Consider the following 24860-nt stretch of genomic DNA (forward strand, 5'->3'; position numbering starts at 1 on the left):
TTTTATTATGTGATTGTAATATTAAATTAATAGTATGTATTTATGTTATTTATATATAAATATTTTTACATTTAAATAAGATTATCAAAATCTAAAAAATACCATTTTTTTTAAGGAAATGCCATTTCCCTAAGAAATGTTTAATTATTTTTTAATTAAGAATATTTATTGATAATTACTTTTTTAAATATTCAAGGGTTAAAAATATAAAAAAAAAAAATTGAAGCTTAGGATAATCACCATGTCTGCAAATTGTATGATTTTATTTCTAGAAAAAAAAAAGTGAACTAATGGTTTTAATATATATATATATACATATATATTTATACCCACAAAACTAACTTAATTGAAAATTCTAAGGTGGCAATGTCTTTCACAATTACACCAATTTTTTTTTTTTTTGGGCATTAGTTGGGCCAATTTCAGGCCCAACCTCATTCACGCCATTTCCACCCTCCTTGATTGAGGGTTAGTCATAGTATTTATTATTTTGGATAATAAATTGGATAATGAATTCATTATTTATTTTCATAATTTATAAATAAATTTGATTATTCAGTAATTAAATAATTATCTTACAATGTAAAAATTAAATTACAAGTTTAAGTTCTAATAATTTCTATCACCTTTAAAATTTTTTAAAAATATAAAATAAACTCAATTACAAGCTTAGAGGACTACCTAATTTGTTTAACCCCTCAATTCAATCGGATAAATCTTGACTTTTACAATGTAATTCATTTGAGATTAATATTTACGACTTGACTTAATTAATAATAAATAATAAGATTTAATATAATTATAATCGTAATAATAAATTAATTAAGCTAAAACAAAATGAAAAGAAGACGAGGTAGAAAAGTTCCAAGTCTATTTGAGATTGGCTGCTGCTTCTTAGAGGGCCCTACAACATGAATACTCCCAATGACTTAAATCTACAACAAACTCCAATGAATTTATCATTAATTTTAAATTATAAAATTTTTAAATTTAAATCCCAATGAATTATAAAATTATTTTTTTAAAGAAATAAATTAATTAAATGCATATTGCGTGTGTGTGATTAGATGTCGTGATGAAATTAAGGCATGGAAATGGACCCCACAAAACAAGTAAACAGATGTGATGTGATGTGAAGAGAGGCGCCCGTGGTCCTCTCTAGGCTTTAACCAAATACCAGAAACCAGTGGTCTGTTTTGTGTTTTCTCCAAAAGTGGTAACACTTGTTCCTTAAAACCAGGAGCTATAACACGCCCCATTTTCTACGTCTCCATGTGCAACTTGTCTATTTAGACCCCATCCTCATTCCATCACATGCCCTTACCTCTTTCCCACATTTTCTTACAACTAGTTGTTTCTCCTTTTTTTTTTTTTTTTTACTAATATTAAAAAAAAATATTCAACAAAAACAAAATAAATTAAAATAATAATAGATGAATATAAATTTTGATTTTAAATATTATAATTTATATTTTAAATTATTAACTTTAAAAAGTATAATATAATTTTAAATGGAAATGCACAAAAATTATTATTTAATTATTTTAATATTAAAATAATAAACAGCATAAGCAGATGATGACATAGATACAAATTGTATTAGATATTATATATGAAACTATGAGCAGTTTAGCAGTAATGACAATGTCATTAGATTCTGTAGGTAATATCTTTAGGCCACTTAATTAGGTCTAATTAACACGTAGTTTTGTCTGAAGAATAATCTTCAGGGGGGATGAATCTAAGAACCAACAAACATTAAAATAATCAGCAAGATGCTATTATAAAAGTCAATTCACATTGGTCTTAAAGTAAAATAAAATAAAATAAAATAAAATATTCTCATTAAATTATACATATATAAGAAAAAAAGGTGATATGCATGAAATGGAATAAATCGAAAGAGAAATTTATTTTATATTATAAATAAAAAAATGTTAATATAGGAATTGATTTGGATGATAATGGTAAATAATTTATAAAATTATATGTGGTAATTAATGATCTTCCAAGGAACTAGAGGCTGCCCATGTATTACATATTATATTACTATATAATTCATTAAATAGACGTGTTTCTCATATTATCCAAACTTTTAAATTCTGTAATTAACTATATTAATGTGTTTTTAACAGATATATTATCCTCAAATTACTTATACAAGGGGCCTATGTAGATGGACTAATTAAACATATATTATTACCATAGAATAAAACAAGAAATATCATAATTTGGTTAGCGAGGGTTGGGTTGTTTAACCAAGTGTGCTTATTTTATTGAGTCATCGTCAATTTTGGAATTAGATTCTCAATCAAGAGTCTTTATTCATATTAGAATATGAATTTAATTAATTTAGTGAATTAAAAACAGAACCTATAAGCCTATAACACTAACAATTTAAAATTAAAAAATAAAAAATCTGTAATACCCTTGAATTTTGGGAACCAATAATGGCAGGATTCACTAGTAGCTATATAATGTAACTAAACCATGCATGCATCCTTCTTCTGCAACCTAGCCTTTTTCTTTATAAATTATCAATTCCCTCCTCCTTTTTTATTATATCTTTAATTTTTTTTTTTTGGGTTGAAATTAGTTAAGCCATCCATGTTTGATTGGGTAATCACAGACATTGATTGCTTCATTATTGGTTGCAAAAGAAATATAATATGATTGCTATTAAACTATATATATGTATAATCATTTATTAATTAAATTACTTTAGTTTTAAGCTGGACAACCTTTATCTACCGCCAAGTGAAGTTGATTATCTAAAATATACAGATATACACACAGGCAGCAGTAGAATTCAAAAAGAAAATTCCATTAAAACCTTGAAGGTAATGACAAATAAAGATGGTTTCAGGGTTTGTCATGTTTTCTGAAACTAATTGGACAAATCTGCATGGAACTTCTTTAGCGTATACCCTGCAAATGATCCATTTGTCTCTTGGGTTTTGACACGTATCCTTTGTTTCTCCTCACACGAGATTTTGTCCTCATATTTTACTTGTCATTTTCTTGTGCCGACGCCCAATTAACCGACAACTCAGTAAACTGATACAAGGAAAATATTTATTATTAATTGAATTGTATATAAACTTTTTTTTTTTTTTTTGGAAATTGAAGGATTTAATTTGTTGATGACCTACTTATCAGCTTAATGCAAGGGTAGAAGAAGTGTAAGCATAGTCAAATTGATTGATCCAGTAGTTAGGCGGAGAAAATTGAAAGATAATCCATGAAGAAATCTTCATTCATGTCATTGACCTTTTCATTTATTCATAGGACCAATTAGTTGCTCAATTATTTTCCACTTCCTTATAATTAAGGGAAGTGGGTGACCATTTTTCTAGACATGGTGGCTGCTTCCAATTTTCACTCAGCCGCTGGTTTTGCTAAGGCAGTATTTAGCTTCCTAAATGCCTGGAGCTAATGCCGCTTTCCGTTGCACCGAAAACCATAAATTACACGTTGATTTGGTTTTTAATTCTCGCGATTTCAATTATTATTGTTATTTTTTATTTTTATAGAAAGAGAAAGGGTTATCTATTGTTATGTAATTCAATAATTTTATTTGAAAATTTATTATTTAATTTTTATATTTTAATAAAATTGATTATTTAATTTCTATATTTTAAAAAATTTATGAATTAAATAACGTATTTTTAAAAATATAAAAATTAAGTAGTTAATTTTATTAAAAATATAAATATTGAATAATATTTTAAAAAAATAATATAAATAATATGATTTTAATATATAGTTCATTAATTATCAAAGTGACTTTCACATATATATTATATAATTTTTATATCGTTTTATATATTTTTTATGAAATTTAAATATTAATTAATAAAATAAAAAATTCATTTAATTACTTGACCTGATTCACATAATTATATATTAATTAATGATAATATATTATAAATAAATATTTTTATTAGTAACAATTATAATTTTAAAACTACAGCTGATATTTATTTGAAATTTCATTTTATTTAAAAAAAAAATTATTACACATTGTTTAATATATTTTAATTTAAAATCTAAATATTAAAATTACAAAACATTTGACTATTTATTGCTGATTTGATGTACCGACTCAGCATATTGACTCCATAGACTCGTGCACTAAAGAAAAAGCAAGAAGGTTTTCCACGTGCTGGCTTCACATTTTGCATGAGGTTATGGCTCTCTGGTCTTTCCTTCCAACTTTCACTTTCTCGCCAAACTCGACTGCCATGTCAACTCAGTCACCACAATCATACAAATGACCCGCTTAGGATTCTTCATTTCCAATTTCAAAATTATGTGAAATTAAAATAACAAACTTTATATGTTAATTTATACAATAAAAAAAATTACCATGAAAGAGATGGAACTTAAATTAATTAAATATATTTATCAACTAAACCATCACCTAAAAGGTAGTGGAAACTAAGGATTAGTCAGAAACCTAGAATGTTAATTACGTGTATTATTTATTACGTGTAATCCAATCCAGATAGTGCAAGGGAAGCATATTTTCCAAAAATGGAGGCTGGGATCACCACTCACGATGAGTCACGACGCTGCATATTGCTGGGTTTGGAGACAAATCCATCTACCTACGCAGCCACTGGTTTTTAGGTTTTCCAAACGCGGTATTACTTTCCCAAATACCTGGAGCTGCCCCTGTGATCCATATCTACAAGCTTGCTGGTTTTCAACAATTACACGCTTTCATTCATTCATTCATCATATTCAATATTTTAGAGCTAAATTGACTCAAAAAATATGTTAAATTTTTTGATAATATATTAATAAGATCTTTAATATAGCATTACGTAAAAAAGTTTTTAACTAATATATTGTATTTTTAATTAAATTTGAAATCAATAAAATTTTCAATACATATTATTAACTGTGATAACATCAATTTAACGATAATTAATTTAAAAAAATATGTAAAATTAAATATATTATATTATTTAAATATTTATTAAATGTAACGACTGTAATTAATTATCAATAGTCAATTATCAACGATTGAAAAGGCTTTTAATGTTAAAGTTTTAAGTTATCAATGATATTATTATAATTTCAATTATTAGCTTTAAAAAATTAATTTTAAAGTTATAAAATATTTTAAAATCAAAAGTTGATTTCAAACTGTCCAAATAATTTATGTAATAAATTCTTAAAGTATTTTATTTAAATTAATCTTTTAAATTTTAAAATATTAAATAAGTCATTTAAATTTTAAAAATACATCAAATAAGTCATTTGATTATTTTAGTGATAAATAAATGTTTTAACTTTTAAAAATAAATAAAAAATGTATAATTATATTTTACATATAATATAAATCTAACTAAAATCATGCATAAAATTTTTTTAGTGCACAAACTTGTTATCAACAATAATACGCATTTGATTTGTAATACACTAGTAAGTATCTATTATATCATGAAACAAATTAATAAACTATTTTTTATCAAATAATTTAAAAATTTTATTTATGAATTCATCATTTTTATCATAATTTTTATAAAAAAAAATTTTGAACCATTCAATAAAAATATCTTATTAATTTACACCAAAGTAAATTCTATAATTTTCAATTGGGTTAAAGTAAATTCTACAATCAATAAGTGTGGATAAACATTTTTTTTTTTTAAGTTTAAGATAAACAATTAAAATGTAATAAAAAGATTAAATTTGATATATTTTTTAATTTAAAAATAATTAAAATATAATAAAATGGACTCCTAAATGAAAATTCTGCGTCCTCACAGATCCCAGACATGACATTGTGCTCGGCATGCTTGAAAAATGCGTTGTATATATGAACACTGTAAGTTTTTTTAATTTAATCTCCTTTTGTCATTAATTACCCTTGCCCTAAGCTAGAAACCTAGCCTCCTAAAAGATCAACCCCACAAAACTAGAAACCTAGGCCTTCTAAAAGGAACCCACCAGAGACACCACTTTTTACCTGCTGTTAGTTTTTTCGTATAAAATTTTCCTATAAACATGGGAGTTTTTTTTTTTTTTTTTTTTTTTAAGAAATTTCACAGTATTTAAAATAGGGTTTGTTGAACCCTGACAAGCTCTGAAAAAGTAAAGGCCACGCGCTGGCTATACATTTTGCATGAGTTTTTGGACACTATTGCATGACACTGTGCCCAAGCTTCAACCCATTTGGCTGAAGCATGAAGCTCTCGGGTTCCCAAAAGAATCAGAACTTTCTCTCCAAATTTTCCATTTCTTAACGTCTTCACAAGCTGTCCACTTCTGGGTTTAATGATAGTTTTTTGGCAGGTTTTGCTCTTTGGATTCAGAACAAGCCAAACTTTGGTAATTGTATCCGTTTCTTTCTCCTTTCAGGTTTTGATCGCCAGCTCTCTTTTCCTGGAAAATTTTGAAGAATGCTAGAAAACTTTTTTTAAAGTGACCTGTCGAGCAACATTACTCGAAATAGTGCATGAGAAGAAATAATGTATGAAAATAATTAAATTTAAGTCATGTCAATCAATATAAAGTGTTGGTGGGTGTATGAATTTGGCTAATTGCTCATTATGATAGCTTGCATATACACTTTAACTTAGCTTTCATTATAGGTTAACAATTTTATTTAACATCTTAATTTATTTCTCTCTCTAGATTACTTTATCTAATCAAATATCCAATTAAAAGTATCTTACTTATTAATATAATTAACTTGTCATTTTGTCTTCTTTAATTTTCTTTCACAATTTAATAATATAATGATTACTGCTTATTGAAAGTCCTTTAACATAAGAAGAGGAGGTATTAAGCCAAAAAGAAATTTAGCTTATTGAAATGATTACTGCTTAATTAATTATTAAGATATGCATAGATAATGTAATATGTATAAGATAAAAACATGAACCGTCCACACGAGGAAACATCAAATATAAAATTGTAACTCAAACACAGCAGTTTCACATTATATTCTGCAAATGGTGGGTAAAAAGAATACCCATTAATTTATTCAAAACCATGCAAGTTGATCCACCAAATTAAATTAAATTTATAAGGGCAAGAGGGTACCTAAAACCAGTGAGTGTATATGATTTTTTTTTTTCTTTGGCTAAAAAATAAATAAAAGTCAAGTCCAATGGATTTGATGGTAGAAAGAAAAAAAAAATAAATTGAATATTGGGGTATTAAATTGAGTTGGAGAGTCGTTGTCTTCCAAATTCTTTGCAGCCGCCCATTCATTAAAATATTAAAGGAAATTATTAGATGTGGAATATCAATAATGTGGCAATGCCCCACTTTATTTAGATGCATATGATTCATTTTCCAAATCACAGTGATTAAATCTCGTATGTCATCAAAAGTAATTAACATACCCAGACCTGTAACAAAGCTAACTATTATATATATATATATATATATATATATATATATATATATATATATATATATATATATATATATATATATGACTCTTGCTAAAGTCAAGAGACTACATGCTCACAAGATCGTTATAAATTTTTATGACACTCAAATTTTTGAAAAATGAATTTTAGTTGTAAATGTGCTTTTTTAGCCAATAAAATTAAAGAAAGAGTATTGATTAATTACATTTTTATGTGGTCTTTTTATATGACGTGATTGGCAACTCAATATTAAGTAAATATGTTATAGACTTATAGAGCTAATATTATAGTTCCCCAAAAAAATTGTGTTTTTTTAACTAATTACTTTTAGAGCCAAAATATTAAAAATTTAGATTAAATAAATTTAATTATCATCGAGTGATTTATAGTGATAGATGAATGTTCTATCAAGTAATTTATTGAGATAGATAAATGTTTAGTTCACGTCCATTTTTATTACATAATATTGATTGAAAATATAAATGTTATGCATTTTTATTATCATTCAGTATATTCAGTGCTATATTCAGTGCTTTTTGGCATGTCTCATGCTGGATACAGAAAAGGAGCGTCAAGCATTGCATGACCCAGTAGCAATGGATATGCTAGATTCACATTTAATAGAGCACGATATCAAGTGGGCTTGTAAAAAATTTTCAATTCATAGAGACTTAAATAATTAATTAAATTAATAAGAACATATTTAACTCAAAGAGTAATTATCAATGGCTTAAAAGGTTAAAGTAAATTAATAAATATTTATTTAACTCTAAAAAAATTTACCATGGACTTAAAAAATAATTAAATTAATAATAATTTTTTTTTTAATTTAAGGGTAATTATCAATAACTTAAAAATTATTAGCTTATATTTTTAAATATTAAAAATATTTACTATTAAAAAACTAAAATCTAATAATCTAACCCAACCCATATCGATAAACCCAATTCTAGATCATGACACTAGAGTAAGGGCGAGCAAATTGAGGTTCAAATCAAAAAATCAAACCGAACCGAATTAATTCGGTTCAATCGGTTTAGTTTTAAAATTTAATCGGTTTGGTTAGGTTTTATATTATAAAAATTTATGTTATTTCGGTTCAGTTCGATTTTGAAGAGATAAAATCGGTTAAATAGAACCGAATTAAACTGAATAGTAATTTTATACATTCAAATCGAATTAAATTGAACCGAATCGATTTTTGAATTGATTTATTTTTATAGAAAATTTATGAATTATATTTAATTTTATATATTTAAATTGTTTAATTTCATTGATTAATGGTTAATAGGTTCAAATCAATGTCAAAATTAGATCAAATAACTTGAAAATCAAGTATAAATTAAAAATAAATAAATAAATAAAAATCAAAACCGATCAATTTAAATCGAACCAAAATATAATGGTTCGGTTTGATTTGATTTTTCATCAATTTCGATTCGGTTCAGTTTCTAAAATATGTAATTCAATTTTTATAATTTAATTCAGTTCAGTTTGATTCGAACTGAATGCTCACCCCTGCACTAGAGCAACAAAACTGTCACCTACCGCAATGACTAGGCATTAGCCACTAGCCCGCACCAAAGATGCAATATTGGCAATCAATAGCTGAAAATTATTGTGTACATCAAGAATACTAAAATATTGTGTTCCCATTGATGCAAGAATTTAATTTTTCCTTGATTTTAGTAAAATAAATTTATATATTTAAGAAGAAAACATATATGCATTGGTTATTAACAAAGTTGGTACAAATGATAAAGAGCTCTATATCTTTTAAATAAAGTCGAGTATTCGATTAATATAAATGGAGAAAATTGCCGATAGAAATATGTGTGCGTGCTCTGAATACACTAAACAAAAAAAAAAAATCTTTCATTAACCATTGCTAGTGGGTGGATTAGTTTGCTATGGCAGCCACTGGAGCTTTAATAACTAAAACGATATTCTTCGAATTTTTATTAAAAACAAAATTTTAAGAGAACATCAATATGTGATTTGGAATCTCATAAGAAAATTTTGAATTTTTATGTTTTTGAGGGTTGAATTTTTTGTGTTCTGTGATTGTTTTCCTGTGATGTTTCTAGGATTGTTCTTGATTTAGTAGTCCTTATTATTATTATTATTATTATTAGTTTTTGATTTTTGATATACTGGTTCTTGATTGTTATTGATGTTTTGGATTCTCGATGTTCTTAGATATAGGTTTATGTGTTTTACTTTTTTTTTTTTTTAGTTTTTTATTGAAATTTGTAAATAATTTTTAATACTTAATTTTTTTTAAAAAAAATTACATTAACTGAAATCAATACTGTGAACTTTACACATAAACATAGGAGGAATAACGATAAATTTGACACAAGATAAATTACTTTAACAGAGGTGTAAGTAAACATATTCGCTAACCTCTTAACAAAAGAAATAGATACATGATGAAATTCTTTTAACAGGTCCAAACAATCATGTACAATAAGACCAAAATAGGAACAATCATCTGCATGCTCTTGAATTTGTCCAAATTAGTAATAATTTAATAAAACACTAATAAAAAAAATATTTTATTAAATTACTACTACTTTGAATTTAATTAAAATAATTGATGATTAATTAAAATTATTTTGAATTTATTTGATTTTTATGAAAAGTTCAAATTATATTCAATACTTGGCTAAAAAAAGCAAAAATAATTAAACAATAAATTAAAAAGGGGGGGGGGGGGGGGGGAGGGGGTGTGAACAAATTAGATTAGTCTAGATTTAAGCAAAAGTTAAATCTAATATAATCCTAGTTGTGATGCCCTAAGATGATAAGCATAATACACAAGCAAAAGCCCCTTCTCTCCTCCAAAACCGTTGGCGATCAACTCTTGTAATGCGCCCACAGACCCACACTCCCACACATTACACGCGCTCACGCTCACGCTCGCTTCTACAAATCCGGAAACCGGTTACCGGTTTTGTTCGAAAGCGGTTTCGAACACACGACCTCCCGAAAACCAGGAGCTTTAAGTTTTATTTATTTATTTATTTTTTAAACCAGGAGCCCTCATCCCCCGTGGACCCCCCTCTTTCCCCAATATGTGGCGATTCGACCGCACTCTGACACCAAAACGTGCTTGCCACGCGCTCCTCTCTTCCATCCTTAAATTTTGAACCCATTTGCATGCCTTTTCTAACCTTTTCTCACTCTCTATTGCACACCTGTTCTGTGCTTTCCCTTATTACCTTTTTGCCCCCGCTTCGTTTTGTTCAATCATGCCAAAACTATGAGTTTTTTTAAAAAATAATAATAAAAACAGCAAAATACAAATTAGAGGAACATAAAAAAAAAAAAAAGCTTACCAGACAATGTCGTGGTGAAAGAAGCGAATCAATTGCAAGCATTTTTGCTTCTTGATAAACAGTAAATGTGCTCACTTTCAAATTACTAATAAGAAACTATTGAATGAAAAATATAAGAGAAATTATTATTAGTTGTATTCGATGTATATATATTTATTATTATTAAAAGTATAGTTAATTTTAGAGAATAAATAGGAATTTAACACTGAATTTTATCTATTTTATTATAAATCAATGTTAGTGACATTAAAAGTAAAAAGTAAATTAAACAAAAATTAAGTAATTTTTGTGATTTACTATTTATAAAATTATGCTTATTAGATTAAAGATGATAAATAATTTATTATATTAATAGATAAATTACATCAATTATTGTGTTAATTATTCATGCGAGGGTAATTAAGGCAAAACAAGTGAAATGCATTGGTTACTACACACGCAAACAAACAAACAAATAGGAGTTTGGCTTTGTTTGTTTCTACGTTGGCAAGCATGCAATGCAACAGTACCCACCCTCCAATGTCAATGTGAAATGGGTTCCATTTACTGGAAGTTGTCGTCACGCTCTGTAGGCGAGACTGGTGGAAACAAACACAACATACTATAATCCAATTAAATATTTATTTTTTAAAAGCTAAAAAGTTTGTACAAAACCCAACCTCCTTGAATGTGGAAACCAGTGTCTTGGAGATAAAAACAAGATGCGTACCCAGTACCTCTAAACCCAGCGGCTCCTATACAAATCTCTCTTCCCTTCCTCTTAAATACCCACTTCTCTCTTTTCTTTCTTCCTCCAATCCCACAATCTCTCTACCTCTCAATTTCCTATTTCCTCAATTTTTTCCTTCCAAAATGCGGATGAGTTGTAATGGATGTCGAGTTCTGCGCAAGGGCTGCAGTGAGAATTGCAGTATTAGACCTTGCTTGCAGTGGATCAAGAGCCCTGAGTCCCAAGCCAACGCCACTGTCTTTCTTGCCAAGTTTTATGGCCGTGCTGGCCTTATGAACCTCATCAACGCTGGCCCTGAACACCTTCGTCCTGGTTAGTCTCCGATCATCATCATGGATTGATTGTTTTTGGTTTTGAAGAACTTGGAAATGAAATGACCTTGTTTTTCTTTTATTTGGTTACAGCGATTTTCAGGTCTTTGCTTTATGAGGCTTGTGGAAGGATAGTGAACCCGATTTATGGGTCTGTTGGGTTGTTGTGGTCCGGGAGTTGGCAGCTCTGCCAGGCCGCCGTCGAAGCCGTGCTTAAAGGAACTCCGATCACTCCGATCAATTCTGAAGCAGCAGCCAATGGTCATGGACCTCCGTTGAAGGCTTACGATATTCGTCACGTGTCCAAGGATGAAAACTCTGCTGCTTCAAACGATCCCAACCGAGTCAAGGCTCGTTGCAGGGTTAGGAGAGCTGTGAAGCCTAAAGTTAGCAATAACAAGCAAAGTGGTGGAGCTGGGTTCGGCTCGGCGGTCGAGCCGGCACGAGATGATCTGACTCGGTCGACGAGTCACGAGTCGACGGTGAGTCACCAGTCGGAGTTAGCAATGGTGGACGGCGATAGCAAAGAGTCGGAGAGCATGGTCTCCGTAGAAACGGCTGAGGCTTCGCTGCTTTTCCGAGCTGAGCCGGAGTCAGCCGCGAAGAGCAATGAAGGAGTCCAGGATCACGCTAGTACGGAAATGGCCGGACTTGGATTGGAGTTGACCCTGGGGCTTGAGCCCTTGTCGCGTGCAAGTCACGTGGTGCCCGTGAAGAAAAGGAAACTCGAGGCTTATGGCTATGGGTCGTCTGACGATGAATCGTGTAAGATAGAGCTGGGATTAGACTGTCCGGCTCGTCACTAAAAATAAACAAAAAAGAAAATGTGACTAATGTAAGAAGGTCCAGTTTTGGCGGCTCAGCTTGATCCATCGGCCCTTGTTTAGAAGAGGAGTCAGTTTTTTTATTTTTGGCTTTGTTTTATGTTTTTTTCTTTTTTTTTGGGACCCTTTATGGTAAAAAAAATAGAGGTGTACAAATTTGGTTTTTACATGAGTAGACATGGCAAATCAATAGAGGGATCTTGTTTTTAACTGTCACTTACGTATTCCATGGAATAATTTTATATTATATTAAATTAAATTTATCCGATCCAACACAAATCCTTTACATTCAAATCAATCAATAAATCAAGATTCCAATCTCTTCATGTAACTTCATGGCCTTAATATGATTTTAATTTTGCTTAATTGAATTTTATTTCAAAATACCCAAAATGTAACTTTATCCTAATTATTTGCAGGAAGCGCATGAGAAATTGAAATTTTGTAAATAGAGAAAAGAAACAATGACAACAGCTTAAACCTGGGACTGGGAAGGCGGTTGTACAAAGAAGTAAGCAGCAAAGGTCTCTGGGAGAAATGGGTTAATGAACGTGGGTGTCAGGTGCACAGAATTGTTCTGCCACCTCCGTGCGGAGAAAATTATAATATATATTATTTTGTAACAAAATTGCATTGCATTTTTGCTATAATTTTATTATTGTTATAATTCTCTAGTAAAATATAATATGGAATTCAAGTATAGTAAATGTAAGCCATCTCTCTAAAACAGTTATCGCTCTATCTTATCTCTAAACGGTCTCCATCAAAATTAACATCTAGAGGGAGGTCCGGCTGTTTTAACCGCCGATTCTCTCCTAACTCCTTTTTTTTTAAGTCTTATTTTAATCTTTTAGCTATTTTTTCTTTTACTTCTTCTATTTTTCTTTTAGTCTCCAGGTATAAAGTCTTAGTACCCTCATTTGGATGGGGCTTTATTTGAGGAAGTTTTGTTTGTTGAAAATGTCTTCCCCTACTGTTATTTTGAAGCTTCTCGGAGCAGGTTTGGCTAGTAGTTTCAGAGGTGGATACCAGACCTAGTCACCGTTGCCATGCCCTTTCCCGAATTTGTCCGGCACTAGTCTTAGTCCAAGATTTTCTTATCGTTTGTTGCATTATCTCCGTCTTATTTGGGTATGCATGTTTTGAGCATGAAGGAAATCTGTGTTTGAGTGAGGTATTTTGATCTCCCTGTAACGTGTCTATACTTCCTCTATATATTTGAGGTTTTTCTAGCTGCCCTGCATTTTTCCCTTGGAAGATTAGTGAAGAAGTTGTTGGTGATAGTGAAGTCCGTAGCAGCAATGAAGGTAGGTGGTTCGGGTTCAACCTTTTTAGTAAAGATTCATGAGTATTAGGATTTGGGATCCATGGATGTTAGGATTTGAGCCTGTTTTTAGGTTTGAGTTAGAGATTTTATGTTGTGTCATGTTTAGTGGCTTGGACTTGTGTCTGGTAAAAAGTACAGTAAACGTATGATTCATAATAATAACTATATTGTGAAGAAAAATCATAATAATCTTCATTACTTTAATTTCATTTTTAGATTTCTTGATCGCAAGTGATTGTCATAGTCATCCAAAAGGTCTACGGTCATAATGTACCAAGCACACAGCATATTTGAAGCTCTTGCAACTGTATGACTTGATACGAATTAATGACGCATATCAGCACCACCTAACCCAATGAATGGGATGGGTGGGATAAGGAAAGATCAAAGTGAGATGATAGAGTAGGATAAATGACAATTGTGGTAGAAGATGGCAAATTTAATTGGTACCCGTACTTGGCTTGTTCTAGTGCTAGAATTATGAATAATTAATGGGTGTTGCTTAGGAATTAGATATTAGTTCCTAAAGGCATAGGGGAGAGATTAAAATGTTATGGAAAATGCATCATCAATACGCATAACTTACTTTAGTATAGTTTTCTTCTTAATCCTACTTTAGGGATTGTGATTAATTAGGGTAGTTCATGATTGGGGTAACCAATTAGTAAATTATTCAGCTTAAATGGTGGGTGGTTAGCTTATAATTAAAGATTTTTCTTGAGATTCAGTATTCATTCAAGACATAAAAATATATGATAAGATACACTTATTAAATACATTAATCTCATTTGTTTGTATTTTAAGTTTATGATGGACCATGTTTAGGTAATAATTTTCCATTAATTAAGATGATTTCGTTTGTTTTATAATTTATTTTATTTAATTTTATTAAAACTTGAAAGAGGATTAATAATTTGCTATAGATTCCACCTGAAATAATAATAAAAACAGAGGCCTAAGATGTATAAATTACGTATGAGAGTCATAAGCCTTGTGTCTAAATTCTCTAGCTTTCTCAGCAAAAGGGTTTAGTGAGAAATTAAGTGGCTAAGATAACCTAATTAAGGCAAGTTCTTGTGGGGTCAATTCATTGATTGAAGATTTTTATTGTTGATAATATGTCACTCATGGCTTATTTTGGATGCAAGTTTCAATTTGCATTTTTTATTAGCCCCACAAGCTAATTTTTTTCATCCACATATAATCATAACCTTATCTCTTTCTATTCCCTTTTCCATTTTCCCCTTGTTAAAATATTTTATTAATTAGGAAAAGTAATGCCTTGAATAATTATCCACATCAAAAATCATAAATTTTTATATACAAATTTTCCAAATAAAAAGGAAATATATTATTGTAACAAAAATGAAAATAATATAAATTAATTTAAATTTAAGTAATTTGCTTCATAAAAATAAGATATCAATCAATTGTTTCATGAATTTAGCCAATTGTGTGATGAACTTAATAAATCTAATATTTTATTTTACGAAATAGGGTGTAGTTATTATAAACTTAACTTTATACGAGAGTAAATTAAATATTTATATTTAAATTCATATATTTATTATATATATTTTAATTGAATTTATATAAATGTTATATACTATTTTTATATGGAGTCGAGTTTATATTAGATATATTATATTTTTATAATTTTTTAATAAATAAAAAAATTTAATTAAATTTAAGTTATCACAAAAGTGATAGTCATCTCATAAAAAAAAATTATATGATGAAATCAATATATATACAATAATTTCATTATAATTATTGATTATAATGAGTTATATGTAAGTTTCACTATGATTAAAATTATAATTAAATTATTTTATATACAACAATTACATTAGATAAAAATTCATCGTCAAGGGTGTGTGGATTGGCAATATTTCTTGTTGGGATATGTTCTTTATGATATATTGGGCTTCTTCTCATATAAGTTTACAGAACTTTTATGGGCTAAAAGCCCAAAATTAAGATTCCAAACAGCCAAGAAGCCCATCCTCTTCCATTTCCAAGCAATAAAAAAAAAAATAAAGGAAATGTGAAGGCCCTATCCCGCCCTTCGCCTGCCTCCATGGAGGCTTGGAAAGCATCTCTGCTGCTTGCCAGTGGCAATTAACTGTGTCTCGCACACAAAACCAAATCGCCAGTCCCAAATACAGCTCAGGCAGCCCGCATAACTACACACGGGTACTCTCTCTTTCTCTCTTTCTCCTTTTTCTTCTCCCCAAAACCCTAAAATTTTTTATTTGTGCATTTCTTTGCTTAATTTCATTCTCGTTAGAATGACTTTTCTTCCAAAATTTTTAGCTATTTCTATTATCGACCATTCCCGAGAAACACATATTCATTAGTAGCTAATTGGTTTAAATTTTGAGTTTAATCGAGCATTTCCACTGTTCTGCATATTGCATTGTGTTTTCAGGTGATTTGTAGACTTGTAGAAATAGAATTTACTACTCTTAATGTGTTATTGGCTTATTGCTGCGTGTTTTTATCTAATATTTACTTATTTTTGTTGCTCTTGCGGGAATCTGTAGCCTTTGATTCCGCGTATGCTTATCAAAATTCAGTTCTTAACTTAAGATGACTTTAATTTTAGTTTTAATATTGTTCGAGCACTAATTCTAATTTCTAAAAATTGTTGGTGATGTTTTTGTCTAGAGCATGAGGAAGTTTGTACCGTAACATCGTGAATAGATGCATTATTACTATGAAAGATGGGTCAAATATTAGCCTAATGCGACATTGTAGATAACAGATTTTATGGAGCTGAAGATACTTTCAGCCTTCTGATTGGTAGCTTTAATTGCTAGGAGAGGACAGGAGATATGGCAAATATGAGTGTTAAATTTTGAATATCCTCCGTTATAATATAAGAACTCTCAGATTGGATTTTTTTCCCCCCGTCCTTATATAAGGTTCTTGTAAATTCTGCCTTTTTAATGCTTCACTTTAATGCCATCATTACTAGCCTATTCATTTTCAGTTGTCTCCTATTTCCCTCCAAAAATAATGATGCAAGGTGATAACACTACTATGACTTGCATGGGTAGTTTTGAACTCTTCACTTGTTTTCCTGAATCCTGGTACCCTTTATATATAACAACTTTCATTATTTGTATGGTATTGATAACAATAGGTCTTGCTATTGATTAATTCTGTATTTAATGCATTTGATTTTCAGATGATGAAAGTAAGTTATTTTTGCAGGACAAACCAGGTGCTTCTTGCCTTTTAGTTTCTGTGGTAGTATGGACAGGAACAAGCGAAAATTTTTTAGGAAACTCCAAAACAATCAATTCAAGCGGAAAGGAGTCCATAGAAGAGGAAAATGGAATAATTTTAGCCGTGAAGAATCTTTAGGGAATTCACTTCCTGTTGATACTGTTTATCGCATACTCTGCCCTTCAAGAAAAATTGGGGGTGTTATTGGAAAGGGTGGAAGTATAGTTAAAGCCCTAAGGGAAGAGACCCAGGCCAAGATCACGGTTGCTGATTCAGTTTCTGGTTCAGATGAAAGAGTAATTATTATTTATAGTTCTCCTGAAAAGATTTCAAGGAATCAGAATAATGATGAGGATTCAACCGTAGAGAATGAACAGGAGACTATGGAGCCTCTTTGTGCCGCTCAGGATGCTCTATTGAAAGTTCATGAAAGGATTGTTGAGGAAGATCTTATTGGCGGAATGACATCTGATGATGATAATGAAAGCAGTATTGTTACAGCTAGGCTTTTAGTTCCCAACAATATGGTCGGATGTCTTTTGGGCAAACGTGGAGATGTCATCCAGAGATTGCGAAGTGAGACAGGTGCAAGCATTCGTGTTCTTCCTGCAGATCATCTTCCCATTTGTGCTATGAGCACTGATGAATTGGTTCAGGTAATATCTCTAGCCTCTTCGCTTCTTTTAGTTTTACTGGAATTGGGCTCACAGCATGTTTGTCACCTGCCCACAACAAATCGTTTTCTTCTTTTCCTCTTTTCCCAATTCAACCATGTAGTGGTTACCATGCAAAAATTGTCTCCTGGGATTTGTGCATAGAAGAGGCTGAGTTGGTAAAAAATTTTAAAAATTTTGAGTACTCCTTACCCAGTATCATTATTTCTTATATTGTAAATTATTATTAATTTATTGTTTTAATAATTCAATTAATTGTCATAAGAAATATAATTTATTGTAAATTAGTTGAACTTATTATTATAGTTTATTTGGAATTTCAAATGAAGTCTACTAATTTTAATAAATTGTGTAATTAAATGTGTTTTTAATTCAATCCCAGTTTAAGTCTAGTTTAGTCTTTGTTAACATTTGGCCCTTGATCCTTCTCCCCTATATGGTTCAATGTGATGGGTTTTACACGAGAAGCTTATTTTATTTTTTGAACGCTATCAAAGTAAATTTTAAATTGATTTGCAACAGATGCATTTCTAAATATTGAGGGCTATGTATCCCTTTATGAGCTCTTATACAAAAGACTATCATGTCTACTAAGTAAGGATGTTGGAGAAGGTATCTTTTTATGCTGACTGGAGTAGACATGGTGAAGCTTTGCTCACTCATTTTTATTCATTTTTAAATGTGCTGTTCTAATTTGAGGTCTTGCTATTGCTTAATGGTCCTTTACCGTTTGGGTAAGGTTAATAAGTTGTCAAGTGGTAGGATTGAGAACTGGCATTTATGCTCTGCTTGAGACTGACAGGCTCTGAAATGCTGTCCCCAAAGTGGATAATTTGACTCTTATTGAAGAGTTGTGGTCTTCTTGTGTTCTAAGGTACAGAGTCTGAGTCTGCAGTCCATTCTTTCAACTGACAAACTTTCCTTGGCTAAAATGATTGCTTTGATAGTGCCTGTCAGTTACTTGGCAGCTTGTGAGCCAAATTTGGGATTTCTGGCTGTGCCTTCTGGGGACTACTTGCAAACGTTTTGGGTCTGTATTATGAGAAATTTCTGCTTAATTATGTTTGGGGTTGGGACTGCTGAGTCTAGCTATGCCATTTTGTACTTTAGCACCATGTGTAACCAAGTTGAAACCTAATTCCTTTGGGGAAAAACATTTTTATTTTTATTTAAAAGCAAAAGATATAATGCTCAGGGTTTGGGTTTTTACCCTGTTACAGTGTATGCCATAAATTCTTGATATCACTCTTCCATTTGGGGCCCTGCTCCTTTAGTAGTTCAAGTATTTTTGCTTCTATAGAGAAATATCTTGGTTTTAATGACCTCTTTGTCTCTGTAACCTCTGATACTGACTGTTGTATAATGGATTAAAGAAGAGCTTCCAGCTGTTACCCATGGAAGTTTGTATTTAATCACGTGAGACAGGATATTGAAATATTCTTTCACAGGATTGTAAGCGAATTGGCCACGGTGTTCTCTCTACACAAGGGGGCCAAGAATTGGGATACCAAGGACACTTAAAAACATTAGCCTGGCAGGCCATTAGCGTTCATGGATTTTTTTTTTTTTTTGTTTATACACTTACGCCAATAATTGAATAAGGTAGTATCATTAGATCACGTATATGAGTGCTGTAAGGTGAAGATGGTTAAGTGAAACTACATATATGATTTGAAAGTGATGAATTGAATTTGATATGATCATGTTGTCACAATGGATTATGGTGTTGTTGGCCCCATGATTAAGTGGCATGTGAATGTTATTTGGCTTTCTCAGGACCTTTGGCATTGACATCTTTATTCTTTCTACTGATTTCAAAGCAAATACTGGATTTCTTACTTGAACTTCACCTTATGAATCAGCATGGTGGAATGCATGTCCTCTTGATAAGGCAGGTCTTCTCCGGCTGTTTGCTTGCTTCTTGTGAGCGGCTGAAATAGGTGCTGGCCTCGCATTTAAGTGACAAAGACGTGACAACCAGTTTTCCATCTGAGCTGGCATGATCTGTTTGACTGATATACTATGTATTGGATCGAAGTTTCTGGGCTCAAGTTTGAGAGATATGTGCCCAAATGTGAATGCACCTGGAAGATCCAAGCTTACTGTGATTAAGGTGGTGGATGCTAAGGAAGGGACCAGGCATACAGAATAGGTGGGTGGAGTGACCTTTGCTTACTACATTATTATATTGAGTGCTGGAAGATTGACCTAGTAGTTAGGAAAATAAGAGTAGTTCTGAAGGATCAATAGTGTTATGTGTTTTGATCTCTCTTGTTCTTTACCATCTTCTTTTGTTTCTCCTTGTTGTTTCTATATTCATTTTGATAACTTTATGGGAGAAAAATTGGATATTTGCTGATAGTTTTGGGGATAAATTACCCATGGTTTTAGGTGCTTAATCTCTGTGGACTTTCAAGTAGGGTTACCCTGCCACAGAGTTAGATATGCTAATCATTACAATGTTGTAGTAAACTAGTAATGCATCCTGGGCCTTAGTTAAAGTTGAATATGGATTCTCACCAAGCTGGAGTAGTTTGGTGGATAAAGGATTTCACCAAATTAATGCCTAGGAAGATAGAAATTATTCAATCTATTTTACTAGGGGGACGACCTGTCTCCATCATTTGACTTCTGTTGTGCCCATTGCTAGTTGGCTAAAGTTTTTGAATGATTGCATGTGCTTGCTTGTTTTAAACATTTGTATGCACATGCATTCTGTTGTGCCAGTGAGGTGCACAAATACACCTTGTCGAATATAAATGTGATTGCTACCTTAATGGAGTGGATGCTATGATGATGATCTATGGAACAGTAGTTACTCCTTTGTGTGATAATTTCTAAGTTTAAGTTGCATGTGGATCTCTTCACTTCATTAATCTGTTAAAACTTGCCCGGTAAGAAAAATGTAATTTTCCTGTGACCTCTCAACAAAGTGTAATTTTGGACAATATGTTTCAGATATCTGCAAAACCTGATGTGGCAAAGAGGGCTCTGTATGAAGTATCCACTCTATTGCATCTAAATCCCCGAAAAGACAAACCTCCAAGTTTGCCAATGTCTTATAGTGGCCAAAATTTTCATTCTTCTGGTGGTCCTATGACAAAAATGCTTCCACCGGGAAATCCAATGTGGCCTCATCAGAACTCTTTTTCCAAAACTTTGCCTCTCATGCCATGGATGGGGGGATATGGCAGTCAGCCCACAGGATTCGGGCCAGATGGCTTTAATGGTGCTCCTCGAGGACATGGTGGGGAACATTCAGCTGAGTTTTCTATGAAAATTTTGTGCTCTGCAGGGAAAATTGGTGGGGTAATTGGCAAGGGAGGGTCTAATGTAAAACTGATACAGCGGGAGACAGGTACTAGCATTCACGTTGAGGATGCTTCTGCAGAGTCAGATGAACGTGTGATTCGGGTCTCTGCTTTTGAGGTTTGCCTGGTTTTCAAATGTTATAACCTCTTTGCTTGCTAATTATTTGAAGGTGCCTAAGATTGTTATTGCTGCTAATACTAATGTAAATCATTTTGCTGATATTGTTTCAGGCTCTGTGGAACCCAAGATCACAAACAATTGATGCAATTATTCAGCTTCAGAATAAAACAAGCGAATACTCTGAGAAAAGTACAATAATTACAAGATTTCTAGTTCCTTCGAGTAAGATTGGCTGTATCCTTGGACAAGGAGGTCAAGTTATCAATGAAATGAGAAGCAGAACCCAGGCAGATATTCGTGTTTACTCCAAGGATGATAAGCCTAAGTGTGCCTCTGAAGATGAAGAGCTTGTACAGGTGAAATGGTCTAATGAATCATTTTATAGTTTATATCTGTTTCTATTTTTTATTGGTGATGTTTTGATTATATTGATTTTCTTTCCTGGCCATTATTTGCAGTTTTGACCTTATTGTTATGTTTGGTTATTTTAGATATCTGGGAATTTTGCTGCTGCCAAAGATGCTTTGGTAGAGATTGCATCAAGACTAAGAGCAAGAACATTGCGAGATGCAAATGCTGGAGTGGAACCTGCACCTGTTGGACCTGTCAAGGGATTTGGGGCTGCACGAAGCTTGCCAGGCAGAGGTCCCCCACCTTCTGGTATAATGGGAGCTAGTAGTTCTTCTGGATATGAGCCTCTCAGGGTAAATTTTTCCCCTCTCATTTTACCCAATCTCTGGTAAAGTGCTTGTTATTCCATTGCTATGCAATTACTTGCTTAGTGTTAGTGAAAAACTTGGCTAGCATAATAGAGCATGGTTTTGTAGTTGTACTGCACTATTTTTGTAGTTATCTTATAGTTTTAGATAAAATTTTGTGATTCTACTGCAAAGGTGCGTTTTGACCTTGACAATCACTCTTTATGCTTTTATGAAGGATGGTGGACATGAGTATGGACCTCAGAATTATCCAGTTCCTCCAGCTGCTATTGTGTACTGTTGCTAGTTTGACTTTTTTAAAGACCTTCTGTTTGAATACTATGACCAAGTTCTTTATTGTCTTCGATTTCAGATATTGTAAAGTGAACAGTGCTTTGGAGGCTAATATTTCAAATAATGGAGTCAATTCTGTTTTATGGGCCAGGGAGATTTCAAGTGTTGGTGAGGTAAGCCATTAAAATATTTAGCCTCTACTAATCAGCATTAGCTCAATGGTATTGGAGTTGGCTTTAGGGTTATGAGGTCTTGAGTTCGAGTCCCATTCGGAGCTAATTGTAACCCAAAGAAAAAAAAAATTCAGTCTCTGTTGAGTGGGAGGGAAGGGGTAATACCATAATCAGTTGGTGGAAATAAAAAGAACTTATAGGTAAGTTACTGATGTTCTGAATGTAAACCTACATATATCTGCTAGAAAATGTCGGGATGTCCCAAAGATCAAAATTTCCTGAAATTACCTCTTTTAAGGTCAATTGGTTTAGTTGTTAGATATGATGTATCAGTTCCAGCAATTGGTATTAATATGTCAAATAAGTATGAAGGATGATTTTTTATTATTCTTTAGGTGCTCTCCAATAACCAAACAAACATCTCTCTTAGTTAAATTGGTTGCTGGGAGTTGAGATTTTGGATATTATGATAAATAATGCTATCTTGATTTATTTATTTATTTGTCACAAAATAATTTCATTGCACTCCCATGAGTAGTTAATGACTTGTATTTACCTTGTGTTCCATTGTTTTAATCCCATAATCTCTTATTAGAAAAGACAGGGTGACAGGTATTCCGGGCTTTCAACATAATGAGAAACAAAATTGATTCATTTGATGAAATTTGCACATAGATGAGGTTTATGTCTGGAAGTTTGAATTACCTTCTACATTGTATTAATAGACAATATTTGAAAACTTTGTTTGTTGCAAGATTGTTATATCATTTTCTGTAAATGTTAGGGTGCTGGAACAAGCATAAAGCTCCTAGATCCTCTGACTGGTGGCCCTGAAAACATTGTTGAATTCCGTGGATCCTCTGAGCAACCGAATGCTACACATAGTTTTCTTCAAACCTTTGTGTCTTCTTCTGGACAGGACATGAATGCCCAGCAAGGTTCCCACCAATGCATGACTGCGCAGCAAAGCTCCTACCAGAATGTGAGTGCTCAGCAGAGCATCTATCAAAACATGAATACTCAGCATGGCCCCTTTCAGAACATGAATGCGCAGCAAGGCCCGTGTTTGCTTACTGCTCAGCAAGGTGTCTACACCAACACCAATGCTCCACAGACTAACTACCAGAACATTAGTGCACAGCAGAGCGCTTATCAGTACTGACTGCAATTTCTGAATTTTTGCACCATAGTTTGCTGTCAGGTTCTTAATAACAACCTGTTGAACAGCCTAGAGGTCATTTAAGCTTTTGCATTGTCTTAGGCATTTTCAGGCGGTGAAGGAAAACATTTGGCTGTGCTATGCTTGTGCAAATCATAAACAATCTTTTCAGAGTAGAGGAATATACATGATTTTCTAATACTAGATCTGCGGTGACAATTCAAATGTTATTCTTGCTTTTCATGACTGAATCACAAATGTCTGTTTAGGAATTAGAATCTGTTGGAGTTGTAATTATTAGTTTGATCTTTCTTTCCGCATTGAAAGATTTGGAGTCATACAGTTTGCTTAGCTAGGTACAAGTTTCCTGGATCTATTTCGTTTTCGATGACATATTTGTTCTAGACAGATAAGATCATGTGTTTGTCCTTATTTTTGTTATTGTCCTTTATTTATTTATTTATTTATTTATCTTTGCATGTTTATGGTATTGGATGGATCAAGCTTTCTCATGGATTTTGTTCGATTCTGGACATGTTTCAGAAGGGATTATCTTAACTCAGTCAACAATTATTCTTTCAGCAAACCATTTCCAGCAAAATGAACTAAAGAAGCATACTGTTATGAGTGCCGATTCATAAAGGCTAAAGCTTCGATACACTATGCACGTGAGTTTTCCACGATGATGTCCCATCAGATGGAAGTAAGTAATGCTTGATCTATTTTAATCTGGATAATTTTCCCATTAAATGTTTCTAATCTAAGAGATTGACGGCAACTTTCTTTTATGAATAAAGGTTGGCAAATTTATTTTTGTAGTTCCACGGTGGTTTTTTATTTATTTTGTGTTGTCCACAGTAGTAAGATTAGAATGTAATGCCAAATTTAAATGTACATGCCATAATTAAGTATATTTATGTACAATCTGCAATTTACTGGCAACTGTTATAAACATCTGGTAATTGGTAAGGGCTAAGGTGGGCTTGAATGACAAGTAGCGTTTCATTTGTCCTGAAAAGCACAATCAACGTGCGTTATGTGTGGGCGTGGCCATCTGAGGCATGCAATAGTCAAAGGGAAAGGATAAAGGCTAATTTTAAGTACCAAGGCGTATTTTTAGCGACTAGAAAGTCATGTAGATGGTCATTTCTAATTTCAAAAACAAGTGCAGCATCAACTTGGCCACTTTTAAGAGGAAATTGGAGTTGACTTCTGTTGAAAAACTTCCATGTTTATCATCCAGTATAACAGAGACACTTTGTATTATCC

At 31.8% G+C, this 24860-nt stretch overlaps 2 protein-coding genes across 2 annotated transcripts; both read left to right on the forward strand.

The window, feature by feature from the left end:
* Positions 1-11402: 11402 nt before the first annotated feature.
* LOC110637874 (LOB domain-containing protein 40) lies at positions 11403-12816 on the forward strand. The gene is made up of 2 exons (XM_021788244.2): positions 11403-11777; positions 11870-12816. The coding sequence occupies exons 1-2, from the start codon at positions 11588-11590 to the stop codon at positions 12580-12582; spliced, it is 903 nt and encodes a 300-aa protein (XP_021643936.1). The 5' UTR covers positions 11403-11587; the 3' UTR covers positions 12583-12816.
* A 3140-nt stretch (positions 12817-15956) lies between these two features.
* LOC110637856 (KH domain-containing protein HEN4-like) lies at positions 15957-24409 on the forward strand. The gene is made up of 8 exons (XM_058137615.1): positions 15957-16123; positions 17147-17817; positions 20794-21264; positions 21378-21623; positions 21759-21971; positions 22204-22259; positions 22339-22432; positions 23217-24409. The coding sequence occupies exons 2-8, from the start codon at positions 17188-17190 to the stop codon at positions 23592-23594; spliced, it is 2088 nt and encodes a 695-aa protein (XP_057993598.1). The 5' UTR covers positions 15957-16123; positions 17147-17187; the 3' UTR covers positions 23595-24409.
* Positions 24410-24860: the final 451 nt, after the last annotated feature.

Source organism: Hevea brasiliensis, chromosome 16, assembly GCF_030052815.1.
Source record: "Hevea brasiliensis isolate MT/VB/25A 57/8 chromosome 16, ASM3005281v1, whole genome shotgun sequence".
Taxonomy (NCBI): Eukaryota; Viridiplantae; Streptophyta; class Magnoliopsida; order Malpighiales; family Euphorbiaceae; genus Hevea; species Hevea brasiliensis.